General features: G+C 38.8%; 2 protein-coding genes across 12 annotated transcripts in view; one reads left to right on the top strand and one right to left on the bottom strand.

Annotated features, from left to right (window-relative positions):
* The window catches only part of LOC105467587 (galactosylceramidase), a 59,275-nt gene extending 59,037 nt beyond the window's left edge, over positions 1-238 (bottom strand). For both annotated transcript variants that reach the window (XR_978979.3, XM_011717308.3), the window contains exon 1: positions 7-238. Coding sequence is in view for 1 of the 2 variants with exons in the window: in XM_011717308.3 (XP_011715610.1) it covers positions 7-201 (195 nt within the window). In the remaining variant the exon portion in view is untranslated. The remainder of the gene's footprint in view (positions 1-6) is intronic.
* Positions 122-18,956, top strand: LOC105467588 (G protein-coupled receptor 65). 10 transcript variants are annotated; one of them, XM_011717320.3, is made up of 4 exons: positions 122-259; positions 6,051-6,106; positions 11,138-11,191; positions 17,334-18,956. In XM_011717320.3, the coding sequence occupies exon 4, from the start codon at positions 17,788-17,790 to the stop codon at positions 18,799-18,801; it is 1,014 nt and encodes a 337-aa protein (XP_011715622.1). In that variant the 5' UTR covers positions 122-259; positions 6,051-6,106; positions 11,138-11,191; positions 17,334-17,787; the 3' UTR covers positions 18,802-18,956. The 10 variants fall into 10 exon arrangements, with proteins under 10 accessions (XP_011715622.1, XP_011715618.1, XP_070955868.1 ...); XM_011717316.3 differs by having other exon boundaries at positions 6,051-6,128; XM_071099767.1 differs by having other exon boundaries at positions 6,051-6,144.
* The last annotated feature ends 3,744 nt before the right edge of the window (positions 18,957-22,700 follow it).

Raw genomic sequence — 22,700 nt, 5'->3', positions numbered from 1 at the left:
GCTCACCCCGCCGCCGCTGACCGCGCCGATGCCGTCGAACTCCCGGCCCAGCCCGTCGGAGTCGTCGAGCACGTACGCGCCGCCGGGCGCCAGCAGCGCACACAGCAGGAAGGGCACCGCGGCGCGGCCCGCCGAACCCGCGGCGGCCGTCATGGCTTTCACTCGGCGTTGCCGGGAAGCCGAGAGTAGCCACTCAGCCATTGTGTGGGTCACATGACTCCGGCGCCCAGGGAGGCGGGTCCCGTCGCCGCCACGATAGGTACGGGCAGGAGGCCGCTGACGCTGACGCCGCCGCCGCCATTTTGAGTGCGGATCAAGGGCCACTGACGCAGCCAGCGCAGGGTTGAGGAAGGAAGCGGCGAGCTTTTTCTTACTGCTCGCCTGTCTGTGGTCAGCCGCGGGATTTCACATGTACTTCTCTTCCGACGTCACCTAGTGGAGCACTTTAACGCAGGGAAGGTGGATGTCCAAGGTCTGCCCAGGGAAGAGGGCAATGAGTGGCCCTACCATGGCTCTTCCCCAGCATCTCAGGGAGTATCTACCTTGTGCGAGGACCGGGCTTGGACCCCAGGTCCCAGTTCCATTGTTATCTTGGTGGAATCAGTTTGCTTTTGGAGCCTGAGCTTTCCCTTATATGAGATGAGGCGAGAAGAGCAGCAGTGAGGGACTGAGAGAAAAGTTAATAAGCACTCAGTACATGGAATGCATTCCACAAGTGGCAAATGTTAGCTGAGAAGGTTCTCCAGTCTGGAAACTACCCCGGCATATTCAAGGCTTTTAGCCTTGAAGGAGTTAATAATATACCACCTCAAAATATGCTGCTGTGGCATATTGACTATTTTAAATTAAAGGCGCTTAAAAACAGCAGGTGCAAGATCACTCTGATGGATATTATGTGTCTTAAAAGGAGGAGATGAAATTCCCATGTGAAAGATGTCTTCCCTATAAAATAGCATTCTTCAAGGACAGAAAGTTGAAGTCGAGGGAAATCTGTCCAAACAAAATTTGTTAATCCCTATCTTTCTAGTCACTTCTCTACCCAGTTAATTACTCTAGCCCAAGCCCCTTCGCCTTATGTTTCACAACTTACTGTTTTTTGTCCATTTCACTCTATAAGCAGTTGACTCTTAACTACTGCTTTAGGTTTTGTTTTTGTTTTTGTTTTTTTAGTGAGACCCCCCCTGCCATTTAAAATAAACAAATTCGTGTGGTTCTCTCCTGACAGTCCATAAATATCTTAAATCGATTTAATACTAGGGCCCTGCTGGGACCCTACAGGGATGAAGGTGAAATTTTGCCTCCCCTACAATTTTATAAACTATCTTCCACTGTCAGTTGAAGTGATTCCAGACAGATAACTCTAAATTGGTAGGAAAGTCGTGAATTGCCCTGGAATTTCTGCCACATCCAGCACTGTCCTGAGATTTCTGATTTCCTTGTTATTGAAGTAAATTAAAGAGACTCTGAAGAGCTGCAGAGAAAGATTTTCTGATCCCCAAATTTCTCTTAGCAGAAGTATGGAGCTGGTTGTCATTGCCTACACAAGCCCCTGAGGTACCACAATGGCAAGGAAAAGACCCAGAGACTTTAGGACCTGTGGGATTTGTCTGTGGAACCCTATTTGGAATCTGATTGTTTTGCCCCTTAACCACAAACCTAAATCTAAGTTTCAAGGACTCAATTATACTTGAAGGTCAAAACTCTGGGCAATCCAATAAATATGTACATCAGGTCCTCTGATATCCCTGAATGTACATTAGCTATGTTTGTTCTTTCTTTCTTTTTAAATTACATCTATCCTGGTTTACTAAGGACAGTCACAACTTTTGTCTGAACGTAATTATTGATAATGCTCCCTTCACCCTCAGTAGTCTTCTGGCTTGGATCAGTTAAATAGTCCCCTGTGTGTGAACCACTTATTTTCTTTGGTTTCTTCTTTCCCCAGTACAACACCAATCTGAACTCTCTGCCTTCCCACTGCAACCAGTTTATGATGCAAGTCAGTAATTTTCCAGTTCTGTGGATTTACTGTTACAGAATTCACTCTGATCCATTTGTTCTAACACAATATATTAAGCATGAGCTGGAGCTCCTGTGGATACAAGCCATAGTAACCATTCGATCAAGTGAATGTTAAGCTTCTCTTACCAGCTCTTAACAAGCGCGTAAGACCCATGTAATACCGTGACTAGATGGGAAATACCAAGGTGATAACAGAGGAAACCACCTTACACATAAAGTTAGGAAGTTGCATGATGATGTATGAATACCCAGCGTACACCATCCTGTAGCACGTCATTGTCAAACGGGTCAGTGGTCAGTGGTCTCGTTGTCTGAGGTGTTATCCAAGCTTGTCTCACAACCAAAAGAATTAAGGAGTGTGGACACCAGAGTGATGTTGAAGAGAGAGTTTATTATATGAAAGAAGAAAGCTGTCTGCAGCGGAGAGGGGTCCCAGATGGGTTGCCACTATTACAGTTGAATCCAAAAGCTTTTATAAGAAACTCCTCTCATCTCTGTAGCTGTTCGTGTAACTTACTGTAAAGCTATCTGTGCAACTCCCCTTATCTGTGCAGCTGTGGGTATGTCTTGGGTAAGGATAAAGTTCAGCTTCTCTTTTTTGTGTAACTGTGGGTTCTAGGTAAGCACCCTCTCCACCCCCATGCAAGTTCCCATTGAGCCCACCATGTATGTGCCTGAAAAAGGGGAGAAACTTTTTCCTAGGAACCTGCTAATCACCCAAAGAACAAAAGGCTTCTATGCTGGGCCTTACTTTCTTTATCAGTGCAGCTGTTGCCTGAGTTTTCCCCAGGCCACTCTATTTGTGCCTGTAGCTTGATTTTTCAGGCTGTCTTTCTGTTTAAAAGAATTTTACCAAAGACCAACTTTAGCTGTCTGCCCAACTAAGTTTTCCCTTTTCTCCGCCCTCAGTTGCACCTTGTAGTTGGAATGCATGCCACAAATATTTGAGCAATGTGTGAAATCTACAAAAGAGGAAACAAACTCTAAAGGAAAAGGTAGCCTCACTCCCAGAAGTCCCAGTAGTTCCTATTAGTTCAGTTACCAAAGAAATTGCTTACCAGATAAATATTTTTTGTTTCTAATTTCTGATCTATATTCATGAGACCAGACATGAGGCAAGAAAGTTTCTAATAAAAGGCCAATAAATACAAGCTGACAGAGATCCTTGGAGTACTGGGCACAGCCCTCAAATGTACTCACGATGTGAGATAAGGAAAAATGACAGTTATCCCACAAGTGATCATATGCTTAGCTTCCCTTGCGTCTGTGGATCAGGGTCAGTGAGATAAGACGGTAAGAAAGGAAGGTCCCGGTTTTCAGATTTTAAATGAGTTTAAAAAGTAATGACAGTGTTTCTGTCTCTCTGTTTAATCTGAAACACTTCAAGAATTTGCATGTTATCGTTGCTCAGGGGCCACACTGACCTCTGTACCATTCTAGTGTTCGTAAATGGTCTACCAAAGGAAACACGATGATTTTTCTCTTAAATAACAAGTGTTTCTAAGTATCACAACTACACCTCAGCCACCCCACATCTCTCCTTTTTCTAAATAAAATAATGTGACCAAAATCAAATAGTCTCTTAAGAGGAATCAGAGATCTTGCCTTTTAATGAAAATGTATTGATAAACTCTAATAGCAGTCTGGATTTTTTTTTCTTTTTTCTTTCCCCAAGACTGTCATAAAACAGTATGATAGTAGTCTGTTGTCTCACTTCAGGAAAAGGCTTTACTTTTATAAACCAGTCTACCTCCCCTTCAATCTACCATCGATGGGCATTTAGGTTGATTCCATGTTTTTGGTATTAGGCTGTCAGAAATTCTAGGGCAGAGGCCAGGTTTATTTCTTATTTGTACATCTTAAGCACAGTGCCCAAACTATGCTAAGTACTCAATAAATATTAGTTGAATTGAACTAAAGGCAAATCTAATGTACATTAAGAACCCAGGGTGAACAGAGGACCTGATGTGCATATTTATTGGATTGCCCAGAGCTTTGACCTTCAAGTATAATTGAGTTCTTAAAGTAGGAATCCCCTGGGACATAAGAGTGTAGAGTGTTTTCTCGAACTGTCCTGTAACATCTGCTATATTTTTTAACTTTTATTTTAGGTTCAGGGTACATGTGCAGGTTTGTTACAAAGGTAAATTGTATGTCCTAGGATTGATGTACAGATTATTTCATTACCCAGGTAATAAGCATAGTACTCGATAGGTAGTTTTTTGATCCTCCCCTGCCCCCCACCCTCCACCCTTAAGTCAGCCCCAGTGCCTGTTGTTTCATTGTTGTTTGTGTCCTTATGTACTCGATGTTTAGCTCTGACTTGTGAGAATATGTAGTATTTGATTTTCTGTTCCTGTGTTAGTCTTCTTAGGGTAATGACCTCCAGCTTCATTCATGTTACTACAAAGAACGTGATCTAATTTTTCTTTTTCTTTTTTTTTTTTTTTTTTGAGACAGACTCTTGCTCTATCATCCAGGCTGGAGTGCAGTGGTATAATCTCGGCTCACTGCAATCTCCACCTCCCAGGTTCAAGCGATTCTCCTCACTCAGCCTCCTGAGTAGCTGGGATTACAGGTGTGCACCACCACACCTGGCTAATTTTTGTATTTTTAATAGAGACGGGGTTTCACCATGTTGGTCAGGCTGGTCTCGAACTCCTGACCTCGTGATCTGCCCGCCTCGGCTTCCCAAAGTGCTGGGATTACAGGTATGAGCCACAGCACCCGGCTTCTCATTTTTTTTTTATAGCTGCAGAGTATTCCATGTTGTATATGTAACGCATTTTCTTTATTCACTGATAGACCATTGATGGAGATTTAGGTTGATTCCATGTCTTTGCTATTGCAAATAGTGCTGAAATGACCATCCACTTGCATGTGTCTTTATGGGAGAATGACTTACATTCCTTTCAGTATATATTCAACATCTGCCATTTGTCTGGTCTTTCAACTCTGGACATGTTTCTTGATTGCAACTGTTAGTTACACTGCCCTGTTCAGTGACTTCTCTCTAAAATATGTTATAAGGCTCTATTAATTCAGGATTTTACATAAACAAAATGAAAGTAATTCAGAGGACAGAATCCACCTAATGAAATAAATTATAAATTGCTTACTGAACATTTTCTTAAGTATAACTACAAATAAAAACTTCTATAGCAAAGAGCAATGTAGTATAGTAGTTAGAATATTCGCCCTGGAGCCCCAGGTTGCCTGGCTTCAAATCTTTCTCCAATGGCTTTGTAGCAGTGTAATTTTGGTTAAGTTACATAACTTCTTTGGGCTTCAGTTTACCCATCCATAAAATAGAGAGAATGATGGCAATACATTAATGTGAACATTGGACAAGCTAATATTTATATAGCACTTAGAAGAGTGACCCACACATCCTATGTGTTATATGAGTGCTTATTATATAAATAATAACATAAATGACATACCTATGTAACTATAGTACAACTTTTGAGTTTGCTGCTTTCCCCACAATTAATTCTGCAAAAACAGATTATTCCTGTCTTTCTATTGGTCTCAATTTTTCTTTTTGCTAGGTTGTTGTCTACAGTCATCCAAATCCATGTCGTGTGTGGCTGATTCCTCATAGTGAGAGTCTTGGTGTGAAGGAGAATTCTGCCTCCTTCAGAAGTAAAGGAACTAGATCCTCTCTCTTACTGTCCCTAGAAGTACAGGCTCTGACAATGACCAGGCTTTCTCAATCAGTTCCTTGAACCTGCAGATTTGACCTTGGAAGAGTAACTAGATGTATGCACAGTTGAGAAATCCCACAAGAGCCATATCAGAGTCCAGAAGAGGCAGCTGCATAGAGGCTTCATCAGCGGTGGCCTCAGATACCTAAAGCAGCGTGATCAAGCAGTGCCATTCTCACCTGAATGCACAGACAGAGTGACCTGGCTGTCTATTTGGTCCTTTGACTCTAACCCATTTTACAAGTCTTATTCTGAAGTTTCTGCATCAATTTGTTCCATATCCTGATTTCTTTCTTTCTAAGTCATTCATTTTCTTCTCAGGTTACCCACAGATGGTTTCTGTTACCTGCAGCAAGGAACCCTGATGGACACACCAGGTTATGATCCAAAGCTGATGTGGTAATTGCTAAGAAGTGTCAGTCTCTGTGTCTGCATTTCTCCACTGTAAAAATTGCCTTCACCACCTGTAGTCCTTTTGCTGGTAATTGTTACAGCATAGATTTGCGCAAATCAAGGAATACCAGGAAATTGTATTGTCCTCCTATGCTTTACCTATGATATTTCTACTCTTCCTTGGATTGCAAATACCTACTTTATTGCACTCCTGCCAGGAAAAGAATTTTAGAATCCACCTAGCTCCAGGCCCCAGGCATGAAGAAAATGACTGTACAAGAGGTTCTCACCACTCAAAATATTTTTGAAACATCTGTTACAATGCTCTCCAACAGAAATATACCCCGTAGTGAGATTGCTGAATCACATGGCAGTTCCATTTTTAATTTTTTGAGGAACTGCAGGTTTTCCACAATGGCTAAACTAATTTACATTCTCACCAACAGTGTGCATGGGTTCCCTTTTCTCTATATCCCTGACAACATCTTCTTTCCTCTTTTTGATAACAGCAATTCTAACAAGTGTGAGGTGATATTATGTTTTCAATTTGCATTTCCCTTATGATTAGTGATTTTGAGCATTTTTTAATATACCTGTTGGCCTTTTATATGTATTCTGAGAAATTCTGAGTCTATTCAGAGTCTATTCAGAGTATTCTGAGTCTATTCAGCTCCTTTGCCCATTTTTAATCAGGTTATTTATTTTCTTGCTATTGAGCTGAGTTCCTTATTTATTTTGGATATTAACCCCTGAGATGTGTGGCTTGCAAATATTTTATCTCATTCTGTAGGTTGTCTCTTTACTCTGTTGACTGTTTCTTTGGATATGCAGAAGCTTTTTAGTTTAATGTAATTCCATTTCTCTATTTTCACTTTTGTTGCCTGTGCTTTGGGGACCATATCCAAAACCTCATTGCCCAGACCAATGTCATGGAGTTTTCTTCTATGATTTCTTCTACCAGCTTTACAGTTTCAGGTCTTACATTTAAGTCTTAACCCATTTTGAGTTAATTTTTGCATGTGGTGTGAGACAGCATGGCAGAGAAAGTCCAAAGGAAAGTGGACACATGCAGAGAGGGCCAGAGAGGTATCCAGGCTCTTACTGTGAGGAAAAGAAAGAGAGATCAGCCTGTTACTATGTCTATATAGAAAGAAGTAGACATAAGAGACTCCATCTTGTTCTGTTTTTGAGATGCTGTTAATCTGTGACCCTACCCCCAACCCTGTCCTTGCAAGAGACATGTGCTGTGGTGGCTCAAGGTTTAAAGGATTTTGGGCTGTGCAGGGTGTGCTTTGTTAAACAAGTGCCTGAAGGCAGTATGCTTGTGAAAAGTCATCACCATTCTCCTAATCTCAAGTACCCAGGGACAGTACACTGCCAAAGGTCGCAGGGACCTCTGCCTAGGAAAGCTAGGTATTGTCCAAGGTTTCTCCCCATGTGATAGTCTGAAATATGGCCTCGAGGGAAGAGAAAGACCTAATCGTCCCCAAGTCTGACACCCGTGAAGGGTCTGTGCTGAGGACTAGTGTAAGAGGAAAGAAGTCCTCTTGGCAGTTGGGATAGAGAAAAGCATCTGTCTCCTGCCCGTCCCTGGGCAATGGAACATCTCGGTGTAAAACCCGATTGTTTGTTCTGTTTACTGAGAAAGGAGAAAACCGCCTTACGGCGAAAGGTGGGACTTGCTAGCGCAATGCTGCTCTTTATGCACTAAAAAGGTTTATGGAGATGTTTGCATATGCATATCAAGGCACAGCACTTTTCCTTAAACTTGTGTCACAGAGATCTTTATTCATATGTCTTACTGCTGACCTACGATGATCCTATTATCCTGCTACTTCCCTTTTTTCTAAGATGGTAAAGATAATTATCAATAAATACTAAGGGAACTCAGAGACCAGTGCCAGCGTGGGTCCTCTGTATGCTGAGCGCCGGTCCCCTGGGCCCACTTTTTCTTTCTCTATACTTTGTCTCTGTGTCTCATTTCTTTTCTCAAGTCTCTTGTTCCACCTAACGAGAAACGCCCACAGGTGTGGAGGGGCAGGTCACCCCTTCACTTACAACAGCCCACTCTGTCGAGAACTAATCTATTCCTGAGATAACTAATCCAGAGAGAGAACTCACTCACTACTTCAGAACAGCACCAAGCCATTAAGGAGGGATCTACCCCCATTGCCCAAACATCTCCCACTGGGCCCCACCTCCCACTACTGCCACACTGGGAATCAAATCAACACCAGCTTTGTAAAGACAAACAAACCATACCCAACTACAACAGTGAGGTCTCTCAGGAACATACTCCTGAGTCTCTCCTTGGAAATGAGGAACAGGTTCACTCCTCCCCAGATCACACAACTCATCTAGGGTGTTTGTCACCCACCCCTACCTCAGGGCTTGCTTGGAAGTGAGGACAGCAATCAAGATGCAGGGCCCCTTTCTCAAGCACTGACCACATCTAAGCTCTTGAACATACTTCCTCTCTCACAACGGTAAACCCAACCCCCACCAAGCAGGACAATCTTTTTCAGTTTTGGGGGCTGGGAAGTTTTACTTTATTTCAACACATATTCTCCCAAGCGTAGTGTCTGTGCCTCAGTCTTTTCCGTGGCCTTGAGTTCCCTAAATCTTTTGAAACTCAAAACTCACATTGTCTTCTTTTTTTTCCCTGCTTGTGCCAGAAATTTCCTCGAGGCAATAAATGCAAAATGGTTCACTGATAGTGTCAGGGTAGGGCTAGAGTGAAAAGAAATGTGGCTGGGAAAATACAGCATTATTTCAAAATCTTACCTTGCCATATTTAGTTGCTGCTTTGACTAGTGAAACTACACCTAGCAGATAGTGTGGTCTCACAAAGGACGCCTTCATCAGCAGAACACACTCTTGCACTGTCTGCCCCATGGAGAATTGGATCCACAATCTTCTCCCCATTACACAATGAGTAGCCCAACTGGCCAGTGTTGGGTCCCCAGTTTGTGACCACAAGAAGACCAAATAATGGACTGGTCAGAATTGCCAACCCCTTTAAGGCAGTGTTCTGAATAACTACTTATTGTCTTATTATCTACTACTACTTACTACTTATTATCTACTACTACTTATTATCTCGCGTTACGTTGTTAAAATGTCACAGTGACTCATTGATTTAAAATTTGTAACCATTCATTATAAAAGATAGCCCTATCATTGAAAATACAGTATTGCCATATTTTCCATATTAAGAAGCAAAATTCTTAAAAGCTGGTAAATTTCTTATTGTGTAGAGTTGGCAAGGTGTTAGCATAGCTCAGCTCCAGCTTTTTCTCCTGTTAAATCAGGAGAAATGAAAGTTTGTGTTTCTTATGTTTCTTAACTACAACCTTTTTTTTTTTGAAAAGCAAACCACATGCATATTTGATATGGACGTGAAAAAATATCCTTTCCCTAAAAGCAGAAGTATAGTCTATTCAGATAAAGTAAGAGATCATGAGAGTAATGAAATACCTACATAACAATGCCCTTGTACCCCGAACTTAAAAAAAGATATCCCGTGTATAGAGACCACAGATAAGCAGATGTACAAAACCAAGCAAAAATGAGAATTTTGAATTAGAGTCTCGAGTAAACTGAAATCATTACTTTCATTTTTGTAAAAGTTCAAGACACTTATTAATTTTTTACTTTATAAATTTTATTATTTCAGTAACATTCTGATTTATGATTTACTATATGCTAAATTACTTTATAAACTTTCCTGTACTTTATAAATGTAAAGTATTAGTTTTATTATTCTTAAAGAAAGACCTACAAAGGAAGTATTGAAAATTCCTGATATACCCTGATCAACTTCAATATGAAAAGCCTTGCTTATATACAGCCTCATCTTTTCCATCTCGGGTAGGAGAAAAAAAGAAAAAAAAAGCCACCACCACCACCACCAACCCTTAATGTCATTTTACAAACACAGATTCAAAATGTCCTGATTACATCTTTAAAATTGGGTTAAATATTTTCATCCCAAATCAATTATGTTATTTTAAATAATATTTTCCCTTCATTTATAATAAAAGTTTGTGAGGGCAAGATTCAAAAGTGATATTTCTGACTTTTTTATATATCAATAGCAAGAAAGTTATAGGAGCTAATTTCACTTCATATTAAACCGCTTATAGATTTGGCATTAACTTTAACTTGCTAAAGTACAAGAGGTTTTGTAATAACAATAAAAATCTTTCTCAAATAAAATTTTCAAGTTTCATAAAATTATTTGTCTCAGCTAGTTAGTTCAACTGCTCCTAGCCATCTCTGTTTCCAAGAGGAAACTCAAAGGAGAAAATAGTTCTACAATCAAATACTATATATCCAATCCCATTAGTCTCTCAAAAAAAAAAAAAAAAAAAAAGACTGTATGAAGTTGGCTACCTTAATCCCAGCCTTAAACAGCACAACAGCCATCATTAAACCCCTCAGCCTCAATTCTCCCTTTTCTGTTTTTCTCCCAGGAACTTCATCACCCTGAATCTGTCTACAATATCCTCCCCTATCTCACACATCCAAATGGCTCATTCTATTTTATCTGTTCCCCTCTTGAAGTACTTCTTCATTTTGCCATTGCATTACAATCACTATTAAACATGTCTTTCTCCTTTACTAGGTTAAAAAAAAAAAACTCCTTTGGGTTGATAACCAGTTCGTATACATCTCCCCGCACACTGCTGGCATGATGAGTGAATGAATGATTGAATTAATGAATGAATAAAGAAATAAAATATTTACTATATATTCCATTAAGTAAGGGGCATATTATATCTGTACACACTTGAAATTAAGATGCAATGAGACAAGTGAGTTATAAAAATTACAGTACGGTAAAAAAATAACTAGAAACATCTTTAAAAGTATTTAAGAGAGTTTTGGCTTCAAACTTGGATAATGCACGTCCTTCTCATTGAGATGCTACTTCCTCATTGGTTTGTGGTGAAATATGAGTGCAATTTCCTGTCCCCTCAGCAGTGTTGGTTTCTCTTCTTGACTTGATGCAGGCACAGATTTATCAAGCTCCTCAGTCAACAAACGCATCACCCGAAGAAACATGGGTAAGTGTAAGATTAAAAAATAAAATAAGATTTTAAAATAGATAACATGCTTTGGTATAATTGTCAGCGATGTTCGCAACATTCTACCTGGTTTAGGCTGTATAAATGTAGTGATGCAAATTATTATAAGAGAGAAAGAAATGAGGAAGACACAGGGTTTCCTCTACTTTGAGCAGTGGTAAAGGGCCAAACTTTAAATTTAGAACTAATTAGGTAAAACTATAGATATAGAAAAAGGGGGTTGTTCATACTTTATTTTCTTTCCAGGAAAGAGTGCTTTGGCAAACTTGATTCAGTATTTAGGAAGAAGCTGACCACCACCTCCTGGCTTTAGGGCTATCTGGCACCAATCCCTCATCTGTACAATGGTCCAGTAAATATTTTTTATATCCATCGGAAAAAAATGTGATGTTAGGAATGAATATTTCCAGTATTAATAAATGTTAAGTAATAATTATTAGTTAATAAGTGACTACCACAGTGCCTGAAATATATAGTAGAGTCTTAATAAGTAACTATTAAACTGATAAATGAAAGCAAGCATTTTCTATAACACTGTAGGAAAATATTTTACTTTTGATCATCGTCATCAATGATTTGTACTATTTTTAGAGCTGTTCAAGAATAGATACACTTTAATATACTGTAGATTGTCTTTTTTGACATCTGGTAAAAATTTAAAAATTAAAAACTCACCAAAATTTCTCAGTTCTGGCTCTAAAAACAATTTTCTCAAAATTTCATTAAAGGAGCCAAAATAAGATCTGAAAAGATATATGAATACTGTAATAGGAATTATATGCAGTATTCCATGAAAATCTCAGATCCACCCAAATTAAATGAACAACTATTATCTGCAGAGCTTGGTATTATATGTGAAATGTTACCATACAAATCACACTCTGAGCACCTCCAGCTTTTCTGCTATGCTCTGGCTAGATGGCTAAGGATTATTTCTTTTCAGGAAATGTAGGGGACAGCACAAAGATTGGAGCACACTACCAATGTCATTAAAGCAATATTACCAGCTAACCTACAGTGAATGCTTCCCATGTGCTATGAACTTTGCTTCATATGTCATTTCATTTAACCCTCACAACAATCTTAGAAACTGGGTACTAACTTACACATGTGAAAACGGGAACTTAGAGAGGTGAAGAAACACAAATGGGCCCAGAGTGCTTTTGAGAGGCATTTGAATTGTCTCCAGAGCCCACGCTCATAACCACAAGCCTGTACTGCCTCTGCGTCACTACAGAGAAGAGGGCCTCTGTCTGCTTCATCAACCCATCCTGTCTTGTGGTTAAGTCAAGGCAGGAAATGCTTTTACAGCTAGAGAAATGTATTCCATTGAAAACCTTATAAACCTTTCTAAAAATCATTTTTTCCATTTAATCTATCATCCCATTTTTAAAGAAAATGATGCCTATTTATTGAGTAACACAGACAGAGGAGGAAGAGGTACACACTGCCCATTACCCGACTTTCTCGGTCCTGGTCTTAAGGAAGGATGTTTTCATGGTCCAGGTGTTCTCCCCAAGACACACGAGCCTAGTGTTGGACGTGTTGTGTGTGCATCAGAGTCCCATCCGCGGGGGCTGATTCAATCCTTCCTGCATCTCAGACATTACTCTAGTGTCCTTTTCCTACTTCAATTATATCCTTTAGAAGTTTCTTTAGTGGGGATTTTGGATGTAAATGTTCTCAGTGGTAGTTTATCTGAAAATGTCCTAATTCTTCCTCTGGTCCTTGAAATTTAGTTCTGTTGAGTATATAATTATAGGATGACATATATTTTCTTAGCAATTTGGAACTTTTAATCTTCTGCTGTCTATTATCGCGGTTGAGAAGTCCTTTGTCCATCTCAATTCCATCCTTCATAGGTAGTCCATCTTTCCTCTCTGGCTCTTTTTTCCTTAGTCTTTGGCGAACTGCAATTTTATTGCAATGTGTCTAAGTATAGGTTTCCATTTTTGTGTTTTTAATCCTATTTGAGATTTTCTAAGCTTCATTAATCTGTGGATTCCATGAGGATTGAAGATATATGAGGATTCTTCATCCATCCTCAGGATTCCTTCATCAGTTCTAGAAAGCTCATCATCTTTGTGAATATTGCCTTTTCAACATTCTCTCTTTTCAATCTTTATGGAATTCCAATTATGTATATGCTACCCTTTTCACCTTTTCTCCATATCTCTTTTATGTTTTCCCCTGTCCTTAACATGCTGATAATTTTGTGTTACTTCTTTATCTCTCTCCTGCACAATACTGATTTTCTCTTCAGCTGGATCTAATCAGTTGGTTAGTCCCTGTGTTGAGTTTTAAATTTAAATTATTGTATTTTTTATGTTTAGAAAGTCTTTTTCAGTCTTTCTAAAAATATGGCTTGTCATTTTTTAATAATCTCTTCCTCCTTACTCATGTTTTTAAATCCCTTATTTTGTTTCTTTAAACCTAGTCTCTAGTTTCTCTGATCCCTAGTGAGTTCCTTCATACACCTTCAGGCCATGCAGAGCCCCAACGCTCACTCACCTCCCTGATAGCAGCTCCCACCTCCTTTCTTCCATCACGAATTTTTCCCCCTTTGGAAGCTTCCCTATTTATTTAACATGCTTCCCTATTTATTAAACATACTTATTTTGTGTTATATTAATTTTATCTCTAAAATTTTGTGGATTTGATTTACTTTGCTGTTTCTGCTCAATCTCACACGTAGTTACTTATTTCTCTGTGTGTGTGTGTGTGTGTGTGTGTGAATAAGGTCATATTTGTTGGAACTCTTATCTGTAGGATTCTTTGAAGCTCGAGTTAAAGAGGACTTGTTCAAGGGGGGATCTGTGTCTACTTCTTCCAGGAGCCTAGAATTTATTTTTTCATATATAGTTAACCTTTATTTTTGGTGAATGTATTTTCATAATTATGTAAATTATTTATTTATTGTTTTGTTTCTCTCAATTACATTTTATATATGAGGATAGAAATAAAATCCAATTCTTAGGAAGGCATGTATGTTCCATCTGCAGATAAAACAGATGTTTGGTTGTCAAGATGCTCTACATGCCATCTCACACAGCCTTTTGATTCCACTCTTTAATGTTTTCATTGCAATACAACACATGCAGCAAAATGCACATATCCTAAGTATACAACTTGATGCATTTCTACAAACTGAGCATGCTCATGGAACCAGCCACCCCTATCAAGAAATAGAACATTACCAAATCTCAGAAGTCCTCCTCATGCCCTCTTCCAGCAGCACCCAGCCTTTCCCCAAAGATAGCCACTACCCAGACTCCTAACAGCATAGATTAACTTAGCCTGGTTTGTATCAGGTAATGCATACTGTTTTGTGTCATTTTTTATCACTCAGCATTATATTTGTGATTTTCAACCATGTGATTGCATGTAGCAATAATTTATTCATTGAGGTGTAGATTTCAACAGTGTTACTATATCCCAATTTACTCATCTATTATACTGCTAATGGGCATTCTATTTAGGGGATATTACAAGTAGTGTTACTGTGAATATTCTAATTCTAGTACCTGTCTTTTGGTTAACATATGCATGCATTTATGTTGACCACATACCTAGATGTGGAATTGCTGGATCATATGGTATGCATAAGTGCCAAATGATTTTTTTAATCAACAGCATATGAGTCAAGGTGTTCTATTTCCTCCCTAACACTTGATATTTTGTCTTATTTTCATTTTATTTACTCTGTTGGGTGTGTAGTGGTATATCATTTTAATTTTAGTTTGAATTCCTCTGATGACTAATGAAGCTGAACATGTAGGTTGGCCTGAAGTTTGCAGGACCAAACTAATAATGTAGACCCAGACCTAGTTTCCAAGTGAGGACCCCACAGGCCACAACTACTTAGGGTAGAATTTTTTATTGTAACTCCTCACAGAAACCAAGCAGAGGCAGGGAAATTGCCATCTTTTCTCTACTGTCTGCAAATCTCTGTGGAATTTGTTATTTTGTTTATTTTCTAGTTCACCCTTTCCCTGACAGCAGAGGTTCCTGGATCCCATGTGTTTGGGATGGTCAAGGACCCCTTCTTACCTGCATAGGCCCAAGCTTTGTCTCTAGTTTCTCTGATCTCTAGTGATTGGATCCCTGGTGATTCATATGCCTTCAGGCCATCCAGAGCTCCAATGCTCACTCACCTCCCTGATAGCAGCTCCCACCTCCTTTCTTCCATCATGAATTTTTCCCCCCTTTGGAAGCTTCCCTATTTATTTAAAAGGCTGTTTTTCACATTTTATTCCTGTTTTTCAGGTTGATAAAGCTAAAAGGTTTCAGGAGTTTTCGTTCTCTGCTTAAGAGTGAAATATGATATATTCTCCCATATGGTTTACTCTGCTAGTAGGATTCTTGTGACTTGTGATGGCAGGTCTTTTTGTGCTCAGGATTAATCAACAGTTGAGACGGAGTGATTCTGGTGCCCTGAATAGTGTTTCTACAAAGCTTTCTGTGAAGGTATTCACCAGGTGAATAATCTAAGCCACCAGTAAGCCTCAGCAGCAAAGGGATATAGACAAAATATTTCTCTACTCCAGTATGGAGAGAAGGATAGAACCTTTACTTTTATGTGAATCTATAACATCAGAGCTTTAAAAAAGACACTAACCTAATAAACCATCAGATATAAAGATGGAAATTAATGATTCTAAGATTTTACCCAGAATTGTGAACATTCTGTCCTCTCATTTATAAAAGTATAAGAAAAATAAAGTGAGTTAGTCTACAGAGGAAACAAAAAGAAAACAGAAGTAGGATTGTCTAATTATATGCTAAGATTTAACAAACTGCTACATTTTAAAATTCTAAAACTTTATTGTATTTCTATTATAGTATTTCTTTGGATAATAAGGTGAGTTTTGAAAATGCCATACACCTAGATTGCATATGAAATTAGAAATTTGAAATCATATAACCATACAGTTGATCATACATGCAAAAGTATTTATCAATCACAGACAAATAACAGATTTTTTTTTTCTTTTATTATACTTTAAGTTCTAGGGTACATGTGCACAACGTGCAGGTTTGTTACATATGTATACATGTGCCACGTTGGTGTGCTGCACCCATTAACTCGTCATTTACATTAGGTATATCTCCTAATGCTATCCATCCCCACTACCCCCTCCCCACAATAGGACCCGGTGTGTGATGCTGCCCTTCCTGTGTCCAAGTGTTCTCATTGTTCAATTCCCACCTATGAGTGAGAACATGCGGTATTTGGTTTTCTGTTCTTGCGATAGTTTGCTGAGAATGATGGTTTCCAGCTGCATCCATGTCCCTACAAGGGACACAAACTCATCCTTTTTTATGGCTGCATAGTATTCCATGGTGTGTATGTGCCACATTTTCTTAATCCAGTCTGTCACTGATGGACATTTGGGTTGATTCCAAGTTTTGCTATTGTGAATAGTGCCACAATAAACATACACGTGCATGTGTCTTTATAGCAGCATGACTTATAATCCTTTGGGTATATCCCCAGTAATGGGATGGCTGGGTCGAATGGTATTTCTAGTTCTAGATCCTTGAGGAATCACCACACTGTTTTCTACAATGGTTGAACTAGTTTACAGTCCCACCAACAGTGTAAAAATGTTCCTATTTCTCCACATCCTCTCCAGCACCTGGTGTTTCCTGATTTTTTAATGATTGCCATTGTAACTGGTGTGAGATGGTATGTCATTGTGGTTTTGATTTGCATTTCTCTGATGGCCAGTGATGATGAACATTTTTTCATGTGTCTGTTGGCTGTATGAATGTCTTCTTTTGAGGAGTGTCAATAACAGATTTTTTTTATCTTTAGCTGCTAAAATGGCTTTTTAACTTGAGTTTTGTGTTATTGGGTTATGTCCATTGAGAAATATAATTCACTCTAATCTAGCATGCCTCAGGTAATTCTTATTTGAAATAAGTAAAATATCTTGGCTTGACTTTATTTACTGAAGTCACTAAGATAATTTTCCCATTTTAAACACCTTCACTGTAACTTAATGCATTTTCAATATCTTCAATAAATGAAACAAAAAGGGACTATTTCAAAATCATGATTGTAATGAACTTATGTATCTTAAACATCTAAACAATTTTAATTCATCTTTCATTACAGAAAGAAAGGAATTTTAAAAGGAAATACCAATCTCTGTGAAAACAAAGCCTTGTATATTATGTTTGCACCAATCTACTGTGAGATTTGTGAAGAAAAACAAATTGCGGACAACTCTCCACGTACACTTACAAATGCCTCAGTTGATCCTTGTGGGCTGCTTGTCAGCATTCTGTGATAATGAACACACGGACTTCTGTTTATTAAATTCAATTGACCTCTTTAGCCAACTGCGAGGAGCCTGAATTTTGACTTCCAACTGCTGATATCTGTGTAAAAATTGATCTACGTCCACCCTTTAAAAGCATCGATGAATTAATTAGAACTTTAGACAACAAAGAAAAATTGAAAAAGAATTCTCAGTAAAAGAGAATTCGATGTTCAAAACGAACTACAACGAGACAAGACTTTTCTGTTTACTTTCTAAGAACTAATATAATTGCTACCTTAAAAAAAAATGAACAGCACATGTATTGAAGAACAGCATGACCTGGATCACTATTTGTTTCCCATTGTTTACATCTTTGTGATTATAGTCAGCATTCCGGCCAATATTGGATCTCTGTGTGTGTCTTTCCTGCAAGCAAAGAAGGAAAGTGAACTAGGAATTTACCTCTTCAGTTTGTCCCTATCAGATTTGCTCTATGCATTAACTCTCCCTTTATGGATTGATTACACTTGGAATAAGGACAACTGGACTTTCTCTCCTGCCTTGTGCAAAGGGAGTGCTTTTCTCATGTACATGAATTTTTACAGCAGCACAGCATTCCTCACCTGCATTGCCATTGATAGGTATTTGGCTGTTGTCTACCCTTTGAAGTTTTTTTTCCTAAGGACAAGAAAATTTGCACTCATGGTCAGCCTGTCCATCTGGACACTGGAAACCATCTTCAATGCTGTCATGTTGTGGGAAGATGAAACAGTTGTTGAATATTGCGATGACAAAAAATCTAATTTTACTTTATGCTATGACAGATACCCTTTAGAGAAATGGCAAATCAACCTCAACTTGTTCAGGACGTGTACAGGCTATGCAGTACCCTTGGTCACCATCCTGATCTGCAACCGGAAAGTCTACCAAGCTGTGCGGCACAATAAAGCCACGGAAAACAAGGAGAAGAAGAGAATCATAAAACTACTGGTCAGCATCACAGTTACTTTTGTCTTATGCTTTACTCCCTTTCATGTGATGTTGCTGATTCGCTGCATTTTAGAGCATGATGTGTACTTCAAAGACCACAGCAAGTCTGGGAAGCAAACTTACACAATGTATAGAATCACGGTTGCATTAACAAGTTTAAATTGTGTTGCTGATCCAATTCTGTACTGTTTTGTAACCGAAACAGGAAGATATGATATGTGGAATATATTAAAATTCTGCACTGAGAGGTGTAATACATCACAAAGACAAAGAAAACGCATACTTTCTGTGTCTACAAAAGATACTATGGAATTAGAGGTCCTTGAGTAGAACCAAGGATGTTTTGAAGGGAAGGGAGGTTTAAGTTACATATTATTATAACATCAAGATTATGTTTGAAAAGGAAATCTAGCATATGAGGGGACTAAGGGTTCTCAGAATGATATTTTAATCCTGTCTAATAAAAATATCTTAAGAGTGCCGTGTACAGCTCCCTCCCTGAGTTTTATTAAATGACATATATTGAACAAAGTTCAGTATTTTCTTAATGACTCAGGGACATTTGCTAATGCCAATTGTTTTTGTATCTGTGCTATAATCCCTCAGAGTCAGTAAAGTATGTAGGACTGTTTCTTCCTTTGTGTCTGGGTTTTATGATTTTTCTCACTCTTTCTTTGGATTCCAGGGTGTCAGCCATCAGTTCTCCTAATTTTTTGTACCGGTCTTCAACAACCCCAGCTACTGAATACTGCTTCTAATCTCCTCATTCATTAACAAATCTTTATTTTTTTATCTTGTATAAAATAACTGCTTTATTGACACAAAATTTACATAACTTAAAATTCAACTTTGTAATGTGTACAATTTGGTGATTTTTAGTATATTCACAGAGCTGTGCAACCATCACCACACTCAGAAAATTTTCATCACCCACCAAAGAAATCTTATAGTCTTAGGAGTCACTCCCTGTTCTCCTGTCCATGCCAGTTATCAATTTACTTTCTGTCTCTGAGGATTTTCATATTCTGAATATTTCATATAAATAGAATTATACAATTTGTGGCCTATTGTGACGTATTTCACTTAGTATAATGGTTTCAAGTTTTAGCCATGCGTAGAATGTATCAGCACTTCATTTCTTTTTATGGCCTGATAGGATTCTGCTGCATGGTTATACCACATTTTGTTTATCTAATCCACTTGGCTTCATTAACAAATATTTACTGAATCCATTCCATAAACTAGGTTTTGAGTTAAGTGCTGGAACTATGAAAGAAATGGTTTCATGAAGCCTCACGAAGTTTACATTAGTTCAAAAATCTAGTCTCTGAGCTTGAAAGATTTCTATATAAAGGAAAAGGAAACAGGCTCTGAGTTTTATTTTGATCTCTTTTTAATTTATAACTGGGCATAACGTAGTTGAAGTTACCAGAAGTTTAATGTATAGACAAATAAATAGTTCTATTGTATCTTTCTTTTTGGACTTAGAATCTTAGAATATTTGAATATTTTGAGAGTTCTTTTTTTTTTTTGAGTCAGAGTCTCACTCTGTTGTCCAGGCTGGAGTGGAGTGGTGCGATCTCCACTCACTGCAACCTCCACCTCCCAGGTTCAAGCGATTCTCCTGCCTCAACCTCCCAAGTAGCTGGGGTTACAGGTGCCTGCCACCACACCCAGCTAATTTTTGTATTTTTGGTAGAGACGGGGTTTCACCATGTTGCACAGGCTGGTCTCGATTGAACTCCTGACCTCAAGTGATCGTCCCACCTAGGCCTCCCAAAATGCTGAGATTACAGGCATGAGCCACCATGCCTGGCCAAGAGAGTCTTGATACAACATGTTCTTTTGAATCCTCATTGTGGAAATTGCCTAGTTGTAAGTAGATACTCAGTAAACATTTTCCTCACCAAAATATTTTTAAGGATTTTTCTACCCTTCTCCTTTTCTTTCCTTTCCTTTTCTTGCTTGTTCTTTCCACTGCCCCCAAAATGATCAGATAGCAAATACCTTGATAACAAGTGGTGCCCTCACATTAAAAAACAAAATACTGGGCTGGGCACGGTGGCTCATGTCTGTAATCCCAGCACTTTGGGAGGCTGAGGCGGGCAGATCATCTTGGGTCAGGAGTTCAAGACCAGGCTGACCAATATGATGAAACCCCGTCTCTACTAAAAATTCAAAAATTAGCCAGGCCTGGCCTGGTGGCATGTGCCTGTAATCCCAGCTGCTTGGGAGGCTGAGGCAGGAAAATCACCTGAACCCGGGAGGCGAAGGTTGCAGTGAACCAAGATTGCACCACTGCACTCCAGCCTGTGCAACAAGAGCGAAACTCCGTCTCAAAAATACATAGAGATAATAAGAAAGATCAATATTTTTTCAGTAATTAACTTCTAGACACACACTGAAAAATCAGTGAGTGCACAAACTGACTCCATTACCCATGAAAGTATTCCATGATGCTGTGTGTACATAACAGAAAACCACCCTACTTTGAGGACATACGCACATTCTCTGTTCTTTGCATTCTTCAGATCATAACCCTTTTAGAGAATTAGTTAATATGACCTCTGGGCACTCTGAGGCACACATATGTTTAAAGACTAAATATTCATTAAAATGAAAAATAATGAAAATAGTTTGGGCTGACTGATTAGTTACTGATACATTATTGGCAGCCTGTGAGTCACATACTTGTAAAAGATCCAAAACCAGTGTTGCCCACATCTGGAAACTCAGGTGCAGATTAAGTGTCTTCTCCAAGATCACACAGTTAGTTGCAAACAGAGCCAGGCCTGGAACCCAGGAATGCTGACTTCCCTCCAGAGTTGTTTCTCCCTCTTTGTGATCTTTTTTGCTCATTTCTACCATTTCTTTCTTTAGGCTTGATAAAGACATATGCATGGAAAGCTGTTTAGTGTAGTCATGAGGTTTAGGTCATGATAAAGGAAAAAGGAGAGTTATTTCCTTAATTAATACGTCTGGAAATGCAATATATCATGTAGATAGTAATTACAGTGGTCTGTATTAGAGAATCTATGAGGACTTTTCCTCAGCTGGTTATACTAAGAGACGTAGCAAATACATATTTGTGGCACCCTTAATAAGAACGTTGTACTTCATGATTAACAGCAAAACATGGATTTGGGATGTTGTGAGATGAGTTCCCAGATGAACCAGCTTCCCATGCCTTCTAGCAGCCTATCTTTCTTATGGGAGTCTATCATGGAGAATCCATGTTGACCGGATACTTATATGATTTCAGACAAAACATTCTAGCAGCGACCTAAAATTATCCAAAATTTCAGCATTCGAGAGTTATTATTTAATTTTTAAAGGCTTTTTAGGTTTTTTATTAAATTTTCCCAGTAAACTGAAAGTACTTCCGGAAGGGATAAGACCTTCTAGCTGTTGTTACCTGGGATTTATTGTCAGAAGACCTGGATTAGAGGACCAGAACACCCACTTACTAGCTGTTTGACCTCCAAACATTTTTGTGATTTTTCCCAACACTCAATTTTCACAAAATGCAGGCACAGTAGTAATACCTGCTTTTAATCAGCAGATGTGAAAACGCTTTGTAATCTGTGGATCTGTGGTGAGTTTGTCAAAATGTTTGTGATTATTAGTTATTCTCATCTTTATTAGGATTAATCGACAGCAACCCGAGAGATAAAAAGTCCCTGGAGCAACACTGGGGTAGGAATGTAGCAATGGCAGCTGGCAGGAGCTGGCTGTAGGGCACCACTGCTATAGCGACTTTCTCTAAGTGGTTAAATACATCCATTAAGGTAATTTAAAGACCTTTATTTTTCTTTTTCTGTGTACCATTCTCACCCCTAGTACCTTCCTGCTCTTAGGAGTTCGTGATTCTGAGGAGACATACACTGTGGACATCAATATACAGGTTGACGTCCATTTATCACTTGTTTAAAAATTGTTGACTTTTTGTTTTCTCATTCAAAATGTTATTTTCTAATATAATGAACTGAAAATAAACCTCTTGGACAGGCCAGAGAAAGGACGGATAATAAGTTTTTAAAACTTCCATTTTCTCTACCTAGTCTGGGGAGGCTTCATGGATGAAGAGGAACTTAAAAACACCCAAAAGAACAAACTCATTTGGTTCAAATTATGTAACGTTATCTCCCCCAGAGCATCCTGAGCAAATCTGCTCACCCAGCCTGATTTATTCCTTTTTCTGTCTCAAGCTAAGCTAATGAGACTCCCCA

The sequence above is a fragment of the Macaca nemestrina genome, chromosome 7 (assembly GCF_043159975.1).
Source record: "Macaca nemestrina isolate mMacNem1 chromosome 7, mMacNem.hap1, whole genome shotgun sequence".
NCBI classification, from domain to species: Eukaryota; Metazoa; Chordata; class Mammalia; order Primates; family Cercopithecidae; genus Macaca; species Macaca nemestrina.
This window is presented reverse-complemented; position numbering and strand designations above follow the sequence as displayed.

What these genes read in the sequence shown, in the direction of transcription:
- LOC105467588 (XM_011717320.3), top strand. Translation starts at nt 17,788, where the DNA reads ATGAACAGCACATGTATTGAAGAACAGCATGACCTGGATCACTATTTG.